The 14911-nt window shown below is 42.4% G+C and overlaps 1 protein-coding gene across 1 annotated transcript in view; it reads left to right on the top strand.

The window, feature by feature from the left end:
- Positions 1 to 14911, top strand: part of LOC121544699 (protein transport protein Sec23A) — a 45980-nt gene that overhangs the window by 8228 nt on the left and 22841 nt on the right. The window contains exons 5-10 of the mRNA XM_041854772.2: positions 1002 to 1146; positions 1588 to 1746; positions 5838 to 5953; positions 7893 to 8016; positions 8333 to 8413; positions 8648 to 8737. Coding sequence (XP_041710706.1) covers positions 1002 to 1146; positions 1588 to 1746; positions 5838 to 5953; positions 7893 to 8016; positions 8333 to 8413; positions 8648 to 8737 — 715 coding nt within the window. The remainder of the gene's footprint in view (positions 1 to 1001; positions 1147 to 1587; positions 1747 to 5837; positions 5954 to 7892; positions 8017 to 8332; positions 8414 to 8647; positions 8738 to 14911) is intronic.

Here is a 14911-nt window from a genome sequence, read left to right as displayed (position 1 = left end):
ACAAAGATACAGTCTACAGCATTGTATAGACATTGTATACTGAACAAAAATATAAACGCAACATGTAAAGTGTTGGTTTCATGAGCTGAAATAAAAGATACCAGACATTTTTCAGACCATGAAAAGCTTATTTCTCTCAAAGTTTGTGCGCACATTTAGTTACATCCCTGTTATTGAGCATTTCTCCTTTGCCAAGATAATCCATCCACCTGACAGGTGTGGCATATCAAGAAGCTGATTAAACCGCAGGATCATTACACAGGTGCACCTTGAGCTGGGGAAACTAAAAGGCCACTCTAGAATGTGCAGTTTTGTCACACAACACAATGCCACAGATGTCTCATGTTTTGAGGGAGCGTACAATTGACATGCTGACTGCAGGAATGTCCACCAGAGCTGTTGCCAGAGAATTGAATGTTAATTTCTCTACCATAAGCCGCCTCCAACATAGTTTTACAGAATTTGGCAGTACGTCCAACAGGCCTCAAAACCTCAGACCACATGTAACCACGCCAGCCCAGGACCTCCACATCCGGCTTCTTCACCTGCGGAATCGTTTGAGACCAGCAACCTGGACAGCTGATGAGGAGTATTTTGTGTCTGTAATAAAGCCCTTTTGTGGGGAAAAACATATTCTGATTGGCTGAGCCTGGCTCCCCAGTGGGGCTTATGCCCTCCCAGGCCCACCCATGGCTGCGCCCCTGCCCAGTCATGTGAAATCGATAGATTAGGGCCTAATTTATTAATTTAAATTGACTTATTTCCTTATGTGAACTGTAACTCAGTCAAATCATTGAAATTGTTGGATGTTGCATTTATATTTTTGTTCAGTATAGTACCTTTTTGATTGTGGTCTGTAGATTGGTTGACTTGACTGATTTATTGATTTATTGAATGCATAAGAAAAAAATACACATACAGCCGCACACCAATGCAATGGCAGTACGTACACAAAATAAGTATAATGTTAGGACTTATTTCAATTTTCTTGTGTTGCCTAGATTCCTACAGCCTGTCCAGAAGATTGACATGAACCTGACAGACCTGCTTGGAGAGCTCCAGAGGGATCCCTGGCCTGTCACTCAGGGCAAACGGCCCCTCCGCTCGTTAGGGTCGGCCATGTCCATCGCTGTTGGCTTGCTGGAGGTTAGACCTGGACATACATATATACTGCCTCACTGCAGACCTGGGTTCAAATAGTATTTTAAATCTTTCAAATACTTTGGCTTGATTAATAGATTTTTCCTGGCACAATGGCACCAATATAATAGTTATCTGGCATCCTAGGCAGACTCAAGCAAGAGCTTTCAAAGTGTTTGAAAGATTTTAAATACTATTTAAAACCAGGTCTGTTCATATTTGTCATTGGAATATAATGGTACATATTTTTAATATTACCGTTTCGTCTGATCAGCCCCCACACACTACTTCAAATTCATATTTCCCTGTGTTCCTCTCTATGAAGTGGGATTTGTAAGATGTATAAACCTATTACGCCGTGGAATGGGGCAGGATTGTTTACTCAGCTTCATAGAAATGTTTTGTAATAAAATGTCCCTTTTTTTCCACCATCCATTCTCCTTCCAGTGCACCTTCCCTAACACTGGGGCACGCATCATGACCTTCATCGGTGGACCAGCCACTCAGGGCCCAGGCATGGTGGTAGGAGATGAGCTAAAGACCCCTATTCGATCCTGGCACGACATTGAGAAGGACAACGCCAAGTTCATGAAAAAGGGGACCAAAGTACGTTTTGGGTCAACCTTTGACTGTTCACTTTGCCTGTTATTTACAGTGGGGGAAAAAAGTATTTAGTCAGCCACCAATTGTGCAAGTTCTCCCACTTAAAAAGATGAGAGAGGCCTGTAATTTTCATCATAGGTACATGTCAACTATGACAGACAAATTGAGGAAAAAAATCCAGAAAATCACATTGTAGGAATTTTTTATGAATTTATTTGCAAATTATGGTGGAAAATAAGTATTTGGTCACCTACAAACAAGCAAGATTTCTGGCTCTCACAGACCTGTAACTTCTTCTTTAAGAGGCTCCTCTGTCCTCCACTCGTTACCTGTATTAATGGCACCTGTTTGAACTTGTTATCAGTATAAAAGACACCTGTCCACAACCTCAAACAGTCACACTCCAAACTCCACTATGGCCAAGACCAAAGAGCTGTCAAAGGACACCAGAAACAAAATTGTAGACCTGCACCAGGCTGGGAAGACTGAATCTGCAATAGGTAAGCAGCTTGGTTTGAAGAAATCAACTGTGGGAGCAATTATTAGGAAATGGAAGACATACAAGACCACTGATAATCTCCCTCGATCTGGGGCTCCACGCAAGATCTCACCCCGTGGGGTCAAAATGATCACAAGAACGGTGAGCAAAAATCCCAGAACCACACGGGGGGACCTAGTGAATGACCTGCAGAGAGCTGGGACCAAAGTAACAAAGCCTACCATCAGTAACACACTACGCCGCCAGGGACTCAAATCCTGCAGTGCCAGACGTGTCCCCCTGCTTAAGCCAGTACATGTCCAGGCCCGTCTGAAGTTTGCTAGAGTGCATTTGGATGATCCAGAAGAGGATTGGGAGAATGTCATATGGTCAGATGAAACCAAAAAAAACTCAACTTGTCGTGTTTGGAGGACAAAGAATGCTGAGTTGCATCCAAAGAACACCATACCTACTGTGAAGCATGGGGGTGGAAACATCATGCTTTGGGGCTGTTTTTCTGCAAAGGGACCAGGACGACTGATCCGTGTAAAGGAAAGAATGAATGGGGCCATGTATTGTGAGATTTTGAGTGAAAACCTCCTTCCATCAGCAAGGGCATTGAAGATGAAACGTGGCTGGGTCTTTCAGCATGACAATGATCCCAAACACACCGCCCGGGCAACGAAGGAGTGGCTTCGTAAGAAGCATTTCAAGGTCCTGGAGTGGCCCAGCCAGTCTCCAGATCTCAACCCCATTGAAAATCTTTGGAGGGAGTTGAAAGTCCGTGTTGCCCAACGACAGCCCCAAAACATCACTGCTCTAGAGGAGATCTGCATGGAGGAATGGGCCAAAATACCAGAAACAGTGTGTGAAAACCTTGTGAAGACTTACAGAAAACGTTTGACCTGTGTCATTGCCAACAAAGGGTATATAACAAAGTATTGAGAAACTTTTGTTATTGACCAAATACTTATTTTACACCATAATTTGCAAATAAATTCATTAAAAATCCTACAATGTGATTTTCTGGATTATTCTTTCTCATTTTATCTGTCATAGTTGACGTGTACCTATGATGAAAATTACAGGCCTCTCTCATCTTTAAGTGGGAGAACTTGCACAATTGGTGGCTGACTAAATACTTTTTCCCCCCACTGTAGATGGGTTTACCATGATCTGAACTTTTTTCAGGTCTGTTGCCACTGTCTGTGAATGGTGATGAAGTAGTGTGTTACAGCACATTAAAGTGAGACAACCAGTTAATGGCTAGATGTGTGTTTTAGCATAACAAAAATACAAACAGGCAATACCTTTTTCTATATATTATATTAAGGGATTTTCTGCCCTTGAGATCCTTGGGGGGCCTCCTAAGCGTTTTTTCGGGCCGCCTAAATCCAAACTGTGTAAAAAATATATATATATACACTACCGGTCAAAAGTTTTATAACACCTACTCATTAAAGGGTTTTTCTTTATTTTTACTATTTTCTACATTGTAGAATAAAAGTGAAGACATCAAAACTATGAAATGACACATATGGAATCATGTAGTAACCAAAAAAGTGTTAAACAAATCTAAATATATTTTAAATTTGAGATTCTTCAAATAGCCACCCTTTGCCTTGATGACAGCTTTGCACACTCTTAGCATTCTCTCAACCAGCTTCACCTGGAATGCTTTTCCAACAGTCTTGAAGGAGTTCCCACATATGCTGAGCACTTGTTGGCTGCTTTTCCTTCACTCTGCGGTCCGACTCATCCCAAACCATCTCAATTTGGTTGAGGTCGTGGGATAGTGGAGGCCAGGTCATCTGATGCAGCATTCCATCACTCTCCTTCTTAGTAAAATAGCCCTTACACAGCCTGGAGGTGTGTTTTGGGTCATTGTCCTGTTGAAAAACAAATGATAGTCCCACAAAGCGCAAACCAGATGGGATGGCGTATCGCTGCAGAATGCTGTGGTAGCCATGCTGGTTAAGTGTGCCTTGAATTCTAAATAAATCACAGACAGTGTCACCAGCAAAGCACCATCACACCTCCTCCTCCATGATTTATGGTGGGAAATACACATGGGGAGATCATCCGTTCACCCACACTGCGTCTCACAAAGACACGGCGGTTGGAACCAAAAATCTCCAATTTCTACTCCAGACCAAAGGACACATTTCCACCGGTCTAATGTCCATTGCTCGTGTTTCTTGGCCCAAGCAAGTCTCTACTTATTATTGGTGTCCTTTAGTAGTGGTTTCTTTGCAGCAATTTGTCCATGAAGGCCTGATTCGCACAGTCTCCTCTGAACAGTTGATGTTGAGATGTCTGTTAATAGAACTCTGTGAAGCATTTATTTGGGCTGCAATTTCTGAGGCTGGTAACTCTAATTAACTTATCTTCTACATCAGAGGTAACTCTAGGTCTTCCATTCCTGTGGCAGTCCTCATGAGAGCCAGTTTCATCATAGTGCTTGATGGTTTTTGCGACTGCACTTTCAAAGTTCTTGAAATTTTCCGTATTGACTGACCTTCATGTCTTAAAGTAATAATGGACTGTCGTTTCTCTTTGCTTATTTGAGCTGTTCTTGCCATAATATGGACTTGGTCTTTTACCAAATAGGGCTATCTTCTGTATACCCCCCGCTACCTTGTCACAACACAACTGGTTGGCTCTAACGCATTAAGAAGGAAAGACATTTCAAATTGAGACGGTTTGGGATGAGTCGGACCGCAGAGGGAAGGAAAAGCAGCCAACAAGTGCTCAGTATATGTGGGAACTCCTTCAAGACTGTTGGAAAAGCATTCCAGGTGAAGCTGGTTGAGAGAATGCCAAGAGTGTGCAAAGCTGTCATCAAGACAAAGGGTGGCTATTTGAAGAATCTCAAATATAAAATATATTTAGATTTGTTTAACAAATTTTTCGTTACTACATGATTCCATATGTGTTATTTCATAGTTCTGATGTCTTCACTATTATTCTACAATGTAGAAAATAGTAAAAATAAAGAAAAACCCTTGCATGAGTAGATGTTCTAAAACTTTTGACTGGTGGTGTGTATATATATATATACATATTTTTTTATAATATTTGAGAACTAACAATAACCATAAAAGCTAGAAAGTTAATTAGAATTAAAAATTCCTCAAACAATGAATTTAGCAGAATTTATTTTGTTATTATGTTTGAGCAAAAGAACACAGCATTAGCCATGGCAAAATGAATAGAATTGCAGGAAATTAGCTTTAAAACTGATAAATGTTATCTCAGCTTCATGGCAGAATATGTAGAATCTATGTAAATTAGCTTTGAAACTGCAACATTATCTCTCGGATCCATGGTAAAATGTGTAGAATTGCAGGAAATGTCCTTTTAAAACTGTAAACATTTCTCTCAGCTCCATGAAGACATTTGTAGAATTGCAGGAAATTGGCTTAAAAATGGAAAAACATCTCTACACCACCAAGATGGGAGGCCTCTAAAATTCAGCCTCGCGCAGTGAGCGTAGTGGCACGCCCCCTGCCTTACACACCACCTAAGCCCCTTTCTGATCCAGAAAAAACCCTGATATTGGATCCTGTTTTTATCCTGTATGAAGTTGGGGTAAAACCCTTTCCTTCATTTTCAGCATTACGAGGCATTGGCGAGCCGTGCCTCCACCAACGGCCACATCATAGACATCTATGCCTGCGCTCTGGACCAGACCGGACTGCTGGAGATGAAGTGTTGTTCCAATCACACTGGGTGAGGATGCTCTGTCTGTCTGGTGAACACACAAGTTGCGTCCAGAATGGCTCCCTATATAGTTCACTACTTTTGACTAGGGCCTACAGAGCTCTGGTCAAAAGTAGTGCACTATATAGGGAACAAAATGCCATTTGATACGCAGAACACACACATATGTCAATCTCTCTGGCTCCTCCCATAGTAAGAGGAGAGTTTGTCCTCTTATTTTCTCCTCCAATGCTCTCCTCTGAGGCTTTGAGGAAGAGAAGGAAGGCGAGGAGAGAGGAGGAGGCGAGGAGAGACTTCTGAGATTCACCCTATGTACAGTGGGGGGGAAAAGTATTTAGTCAGCCACCAATTGTGCAAGTTCTCCCACTTAAAAAGATGAGAGAGGCCTGTAATTTTCATCATAGGTACACGTCAACTATGACAGACAAATTTTTGAGAAAAGAAAATCCAGAAAATCACATTGTAGGATTTCTTATGAATTTATTTGCAAATTATGGTGGAAAATAAGTATTTGGTCACCTACAAACAAGCAAGATTTCTGGCTCTCACAGACCTGTAACTTCTTCTTTAAGAGGCTCCTCTGTCCTCCACTCGTTACCTGTATTAATGGCACCTGTTTGAACTTGTTATCAGTATAAAAGACACCTGTCCACAACCTCAAACAGTCACACTCCAAACTCCACTATGGCCAAGACCAAAGAGCTGTCAAAGGACACCAGAAACAAAATTGTAGACCTGCACCAGGCTGGGAAGACTGAATCTGCAATAGGTAAGCAGCTTGGTTTGAAGAAATCAACTGTGGGAGCAATTATTAGGAAATGGAAGACATACAAGACCACTGATAATCTCCCTCGATCTGGGGCTCCACGCAAGATCTCACCCCGTGGGGTCAAAATGATCACAAGAACGGTGAGCAAAAATCCCAGAACCACACGGGGGGACCTAGTGAATGACCTGCAGAGAGCTGGGACCAAAGTAACAAAGCCTACCATCTGTAACACACTACGCCGCCAGGGACTAAAATCCTGCAGTGCCAGACGTGTCCCCCTGCTTAAGCCAGTACATGTCCAGGCCCGTCTGAAGTTGCATTTGGATGATCCAGAAGAGGATTGGGAAAATGTCATATGGTCAGATGAAACCAAAATATATATTTTTGGTAAAAACTCAACTCGTCGTGTTTGGAGAACAAAGAATGCTGAGTTGCATCCAAAGAACACCATACCTACTGTGAAGCATGGGAGTGGAAACATCATGCTTTGGGGCTGTTTTTCTGCAAAGGGACCAGGACGACTGATCCGTGTAAAGGAAAGAATGAATGGGACCATGTATCGTGAGATTTTGAGTGAAAACCTCCTTCCATCAGCAAGGGCATTGAAGATGAAACGTGGCTGGGTCTTTCAGCATGACAATGATCGCAAACACACCGCTCGGGCAACGAAGGAGTGGCTTCGTAAGAAGCATTTCAAGGTCCTGGAGTGGCCTAGCCAGTCTCCAGATCTCAACCCCATAGAAAATCTTTGGAGGGAGTTGAAAGTCCGTGTTGCCCAGCGACAGCCCCAAAACATCACTGCTCTAGAGGAGATCTGCATGGAGGAATGGGCCAAAATACCAGCAACAGTGTGTGAAAACCTTGTGAAGACTTACAGAAAACGTTTGACCTGTGTCATTGCCAACAAAGGGTATATAACAAAGTATTGAGAAACTTTTGTTATTGACCAAATACTTATTTTCCACCATAATTTGCAAATAAATTCATTAAAAATCCTACAATGTGATTTAATTGATTTTTTTTCCTCATTTTGTCTGTCATAGTTGACGTGTACCTATGATGGAAATTACAGGCCTCTCTCATCTTTATAAGTGGGAGAACTTGCACAATTGGTGGCTGACTAAATACTTTTTTCCCCCACTGTATAGTTGAACTCATATGAGTATATCTGTTTTGCAGAGGCTACATGGTGATGGCAGACTCTTTCAACACCTCCCTATTCAAACAAACCTTCCAGAGGGTCTTCACCAAAGATGTGGCTGGAGCCTTCAAGATGGCCTTCGCTGGCACCCTGGAGATAAAGGTAGAGCCATTGCACAGACTGGCTGTCTGAAATAGTACCCTTTTACCAATATAGTGTACTAGTAGTACACTCTTAAGGAATAGGGTGTCATTTTAGATGCAGCCACTGTTACAATATCCACACATACCCAATACATTGCTTCTACGTAGTGTGTAAGTGTGGATATTGGAACAGAGCGACATGCTCTCATGGATAGTTGATTCTATCCATAAAACTCTATGTGAAATATCAGATTTCTTAACTTTGCCTTTTACCAAATATAATTGTGCACAAACTGCTAATATGTTCTAATATCATCTGTCCTCCTTCATTTCAGACGTCTCGAGAGATCAAGATTTCAGGAGCCATCGGGCCATGTGTGTCATTAAATGCCAAAGGACCGTGTGTGTCTGAAAATGTGAGTCCATGTCAAATACATAGAACAGTGACCTAATATAGTACTTTTGACCGGTCGACCCTTTTGTAACTGCAGTTGTTAATCCAGAATAGTGTGTGTCCTGAATCTCTGCCGAAGGAGATGTAACAACGTTGTTCTGTTTCTGATCCGTTCTAGAACAATGTCATTCTGATTCTGATCCCTTCTAGAATAATGTCATTCTGATTCTGATCCCTTCTGTTTGTTTCCTTAAAGGAAATTGGAACAGGGGGCACCTCTCAATGGAAGATATGTGGTCTTGACCATAACACCACTCTGGCAGTGTACTTTGAGGTGGTCAATCAGGTATGCCTTCATATTACACTCTCTGGATTGTGATCACTAAGCTACTTTTGGCAATAACTGCCGTATTTTGTGTTATATTGCGATCAGAAACTAAAAGCTTTTGATTGTCAAGGTTGCTGAGTAGTCATTTTTATATCACAGTAATCTGAGATTAGGCGATCCACAGAGCAATGTTCCACTTGTTCCAAAGACTCAGATAATTTGATTGCACCACCAGAGGTGAACTAGCTGTTCCATAATGATCTCTTCCACTGCTGTACAGTTGTGGTGAAAGGTTTTGAGAATGACACAAATATAAATTTTCACAAAGTCTCCTGCCTCAGTTTTTATGATGGCAATTTGTATATACTCCAGAATGTTATGAAGAGTGATCAGATTAATTGCAATTAATTGCAAAGTCCCTCTTTGCCATGAAAATGAACTTAATCCCCAAAAAACATTTCCACTGCATTTCAGCCCTGCCACAAAAGGACCAGCTGACATCATGTCAGTGATTCTGTCGTTAACACAGGTGAGAGTGTTGACGAGGACAAGGCTGGAGATCACTCTGTCATGCTGATTGAGTTAGAATAACAGACTGGAAGCTTTAAAGAGAGGGTGGTGCTTGAAATCATTGTTCTTCCTCTGTTAACCATGGTTACCTGCAAGGAAACACATGCCGTCATCATTGCTTTGCACAAAAAGGGCTTCACAGGCAAGGATATTGCTGCTAGTAAGATTGCACCTAAATCAACCATTTATCGGATCATCAAGAACTTCAAGGAGAGAGGTTCAATTGTTGTGAAGAAGGCTTCAGGGCGCCCAAGAAAGTTCAGCAAGCGCCAGGACCGTCTCCTAAAGTTGATTCAGCTGCGGGATCAGGGCACCACCAGTGCAGATCTTGCTTAGGAATGGCAGCAGGCAGGTGTGAGTGCATCTGCACGCACAGTGAGGCGAAGACTTTTGGAGGATGGCCTGGTGTCAAGAAGGGCAACGAGGAAGCCACTTCTCTCCAGGAAAAACATCAGGGACAGACTGATATTCTGCAAAAGATAAAGGGATTGGACTGCTGAGGACTGGGGTAAAGTCATTTTCTCTGATGAATCCCCTTTCCGATTGTTTGGGGCATCCGTAAAAAAGCTTGTCCGGAGAAGACAAGGTGAGCGCTACCATCAGTCCTGTGTCATGCCAACAGTAAAGCATCCTGAGACCATTCATGTGTGGGGTTGCTTCTCAGCCAAGGGAATGGGCTCACTCACAATTCTGCCTAAGAACACAGCCATGAATAAAGAACGGTACCAACACATCCTCCGAGAGCAACTTCTCCCAACCATCCAAGAACAGTTTGGTAACGAACAATGCCTTTTCCAGAATGATGGAGCACCTTGCCATAAGGCAAAAGTGATAACTAAGTGGCTCGGGAACAAAACATCGACATTTTGGGTCAATGGCCAGGAAACTCCCCAGACCTTAATCCCATTGAGAACTTGTGGTCGATCCTCAAGAGGCGGGTGGACAAACAAAAACCCACAAATTCTGACAAACTCCAAGCATTGATTATGCAAGAATGGGCTGCCATCAGTCAGGATGTGGCCCAGAAGTTAATTGACAGCATGCCAGGGCGGATTGCAGAGGTCTTGAAAAAGAAGGGTCAACACTGCAAATATTGACTCTTTGCATAAACATCATGTAATTGTCAGTAAAAGCCTTTGACACTTATGGAATGCTTGTAGTTATACTTCAGTATACCATAGTAACATCTGACAAAAATATCTAAAAACACTGAAGCAGCAAACATTGTGAAGACCAATACTTGTGTCATTCTCAAAACTTTTGACCACGACTGTACTTGGCTGTTCAGAGGTACTGGATAGAGGTGCATCAGCATCACTATGCCACCAGATGGTGTGCTCGTATATGAAACCACTATGGCATCTTTATAAAACATACAGTAGTATAAGATGGATCTATAAATGTAAATGAGATGGTCATATTCATTTTAACCCAGTTATACAAAACTGAAAGATTACATTTAAATGATTTTAGATAGGCAGTGTTGCCATAGGTATATTCATTGAGGAAGAACACATTTGGACAGATAGTGATGTTTGTATATGTACAGTCTGCAATCTAGTTCAAACATTGTAGTTCAACATTGTAGTTCAAACAGATAATGGTCCAATGCCCCTGAGTGACTGTACAATGTGCATTGCAAGCTAACCTTTTTTTTAGTCAGAAACAGAACAGATAGGATCGCTGATATGACAGTCTTGTTGTGTAGATCCACTTAAGACATAAGTGTCACAATGACATCCCATTGGTCATACTAGAATGATCCTTCATATGGTCCTTCTCTGGTGTTTAGTCCCAACCTGTATTGTATTTAATTTCATTAATTCATTTGTATATTTTTAGCCAGGATTGTCCACTCAGTAACAATTGCCACTGTTTTCCAGGGAGTCCTGGGATTCATAAAATCAAGTGTGTATTTGAGTCTGTAGTCAGGCTAGTTTTCCAGACTGCTCCATGGTGACAGAGTCCTGGTCCAGTATAGTGTCTTTATGATCCTCCATAGTCACCTCTGACATGGACTTGGCCTCTGGTGACCCTGTTTTGGAGTTGGTTTCTGACAAGAGTGATGGGTTGGAGAAGTTGTTATCTTGGCTCACTATATCCAGTTGGATGGCGGTGCTCTGTGGGCGGCAGTTCTTCAGAGGGCGCTGGAACAGCTGTCGTATTTTATTCAGGCTTTTCCGCAGAGCCGCTCTGTAGCGCCTGAGAGGGAGGGAGGGAGGGAGGGAGGGAGGGAGGGAGGGAGGGAGGGAGGGAGGGAGGGAGGGAGGGAGGGAGAGAGAGAGAGAGAGAGAGAGAGAGAGAGAGAGAGAGAGAGAGAGAGAAGAGAGAGAGAGAGAGAGAGAGAGAGAGAGAGAGAGAGAGAGAGAGAGAGAGAGAGAGAGAGAGAGAGAGAGAGAGAGAGAGAGAGAGAGAGAGAGAGAGAGAGAGAGAGAGAGAGAGAGAGAGAGAGAGAGAGAGAGAGAGAGAGAGAGAGAGAGAGAGAGAGAGAGAGAGAGAGAGAGAGAGAGAGACCTAATATTAGATAAAGGGAACCTGAGTGAACAAATAACACAACAATTACATACTTATTTCATTTATTCCATAAACAAAGTTATGCAACACCCAATGCCCCTGTGTGAAAAAGTAATTGCCCCCTTACACTCAATAACTGGTTGTGCCACCTTTAGCTGCAATGACTCCAACCAAACGCTTCCTGTAGTTGTTGATCAGTCTCTCACGTCGCTGTGGAGGAATTTTGGCCCACTCTTCCCTGCAGAACTGCTGTAACTCAGTGACATTTGTGGGTTTTCAAGCATTAACTGCTTTTTTCAAGTCCTGCCACAACATCTCAATTGGGATTAGGTCTAGACTTTGACTAGGCCATTCCAAAACTACAAATGTGTTGCTTTTTAGCCATTTTCATGTAGACTTGATTGTGTGTTATGGATCATTGTCTTGCTGCATGACCCAGCTGCGCTTTAGCTTAAGCTCAGACGGATGGCCTGACATTCTTCTGTAGAATTCTCTGACACAGAGCAGAATTCATGGTTGCTTCTATTAAGGCAAATCATCCAGGTCCTGAGGCAGCAAAGCATTCCGAAACCATCCCCATGCTTGACCGTTGGTATGATGCTCTTACTGTGGAATGCAGTGTTTGGTTTTTGCCAGGCATAATGGGACCCATGTCATCCAGTGTATGCCAGTTAGGCTCTACACCGGTTGTAAAGCGGATTAATGTGCTTCATTTAAAGAAGTTATTAGGCCGCTTTAGTTGTGATACAAAACGTATCAAACATATAGGCCTATGGGCTAGGCTACATGAGGTGTGCGACTATGATTTGAAAAAGTCGCCAAAGAAAAGGCGTGCGCTGTTTCTTGATTTACTGCACACACTGGGCATCGTTCACAAGTGATAATAAATACATCATTCACAAGTGATAGTATTGTCACTCATCAGACTATTCTTAATGTAATCTTGTCTTTACATATAGGCCTACTAAATAATATACAGTGCCTTCGGAAATTATTCAGACTCCTTGACTTTTTCCACATTTTGTTACGTTACAGCCTTATTCTAAAATTGATTAAATTGTTTTTTCCCCTCATTAATCTACACACAATACCCCATAATGATAAAGCAAAAACAGGCTTTTAGAAATTATTGCACATTTATTACAAATAAAAAACTGAAAAATAACATTTACATAAGTATTCAGACCCTTTACTCAGTACTTTGTTGAAGCACCTGTGGCAGCGATTACAGCATCGGGTCTTCTTAGGTATGACGCTACAAGCTTGGGACTCCTGTATTTGGGGAGTTTCTCCCATTCTTCTCTTCAGATCCTCTCAAGCTCTGTTAGGTTGGATGGGGAGTGTTGCTGCACAGCTATTTTCAGGTCTCTCCAGAGATGTCCGGGCTCTGGCTGGGCCACTCAAGGACATTCAGAGACTTGTCCCGAAGCCACTCCTGCATCATCTTGGCTGTGTGCTTAGGGTCGTTGTCTTGTTGGAGGGTGAATCTTCACCCCAGCCTAAGGTCCTGAGCGCTCTGGAGCAGGTTTTCATCAAGGATCTCTCTGTACTTTGCTCCGTTAATCTTTGCCTCGATCCTGACTAGTCTCCCAATCCCTGCCGCTGACAAACATCCCCACATTATGATGTTGCCACCACCATGCTTCACCGTAGGGATGATGCCAGGTTTCCTCCAGACGTGACGCTTGGCATTCAGGCCAAAGAGTTCAATCTTGGTTTCATCAGACCAGACAATCTTGTTTCTCATGTTCTGAGAGTCTTTAGGTGCCTTTTGGCAAACTCCAAGCAGGCTGTCGTGTGCCTTTTACTGAGGAGTGGCTTCCGTCTGGCCACTCTACCATAAAGGCCTGATTGGTGGAGTGCTGCAGAGATGGTTGTCCTTCTGGAAGGTTCTCCCATCTCCACAGAGGAACTCTAGAGCTCTGTTAGAGTGACCATTAGGTTCTTGGTCACCTCCCTGACTAAGGCCCTTCTCGCCCGATTGCTCAGTTTGGCCGGGGGGCCAGCTTTTGGAAGATACTTGGTGGTTCCAAACATTTTCCATTTAAGAATGATGGAGGCCACTGTGTTCTTGGGTACCTTCAATGCTGCAGAAATATGTTGGTACCCTTCCCCAGATCTGTGCCTCGACACAATCCTGTCTCGGAACTCTACGAACAATTCCTTTTTGCTCAGACATGCACTGTCATATAGACAGGTGTGTGTCTTTCCAAATCTTGTCCAATCAATAGAATTTACCACAGGTGGACTCAATCAAGTTGTAGAAACATCTCAAGGATGATCAATGGAAACCGGATTTACCTGAGCTCAATTTCGAGTCTCATAGAAAAGGGGCTGAATACTTATGTAAATAAGGTATTTCTGTTTTTTTATTTTTAATACATTTGCAAAACTTTATAAAAACCTGTTGACTGAGGTTAGAGGAATAGAAAGCCACGGATTTGGAGATGAAAATGACGAGGGTATCAAATTGATTTTGATTGGTCCAACACACGGAAACACCTTCAAATGTTACCACCTCCCAACAGCAAAATATGGAAGAGATACAACCAAGAGCTGAGCGGTCTAAACTAGCAACGGTCACAACAAACGTTCTTATTTCATCAACACTGTTAAGTACAAGCTTATTAAGGTTGTAATATTGTAGAGAACAATCTAATGATTTATTGTATGTGATTCATAATGGCATAGGCTAAAGAAAACATTTAGTAGCACCCTGTTCAATTTACCCGTATTTCACTACATTCTAGAGCAGTGAGTGAACGCCCTACAATATGTTTGGAACATCAAATCACAGTATCGAATCGCAATACATATAGAATCGTGAGAATCGCAATACATATCGTATCGGCACCTAAGTATGGTGATAATATCGTATCGTGATGTCCCAGCCCTATTGGCTATCCCTTACATCTGAATCATGGAGTTGATCACTTCTCAATTCCCTCTGACTTTGGGTTCATGTGGCCATTGATGGACCACAAGGATATTGAGGGGCTTTATAATGAGGTATAACAGCTTCATAAGATTGAGCCTTATTCTTCTTGAGACACAGCATTGAAATTACTGTATATTGTCTGAATGACTGTTTGTTTGGGGCTATTAAGG

Source organism: Coregonus clupeaformis, chromosome 29 (genome assembly GCF_020615455.1).
Source record: "Coregonus clupeaformis isolate EN_2021a chromosome 29, ASM2061545v1, whole genome shotgun sequence".
NCBI lineage: Eukaryota > Metazoa > Chordata > Actinopteri > Salmoniformes > Salmonidae > Coregonus > Coregonus clupeaformis.
The sequence above is the reverse complement of the archived record's forward strand: the minus strand, read 5'-3'. Positions and strand labels throughout refer to the sequence as shown.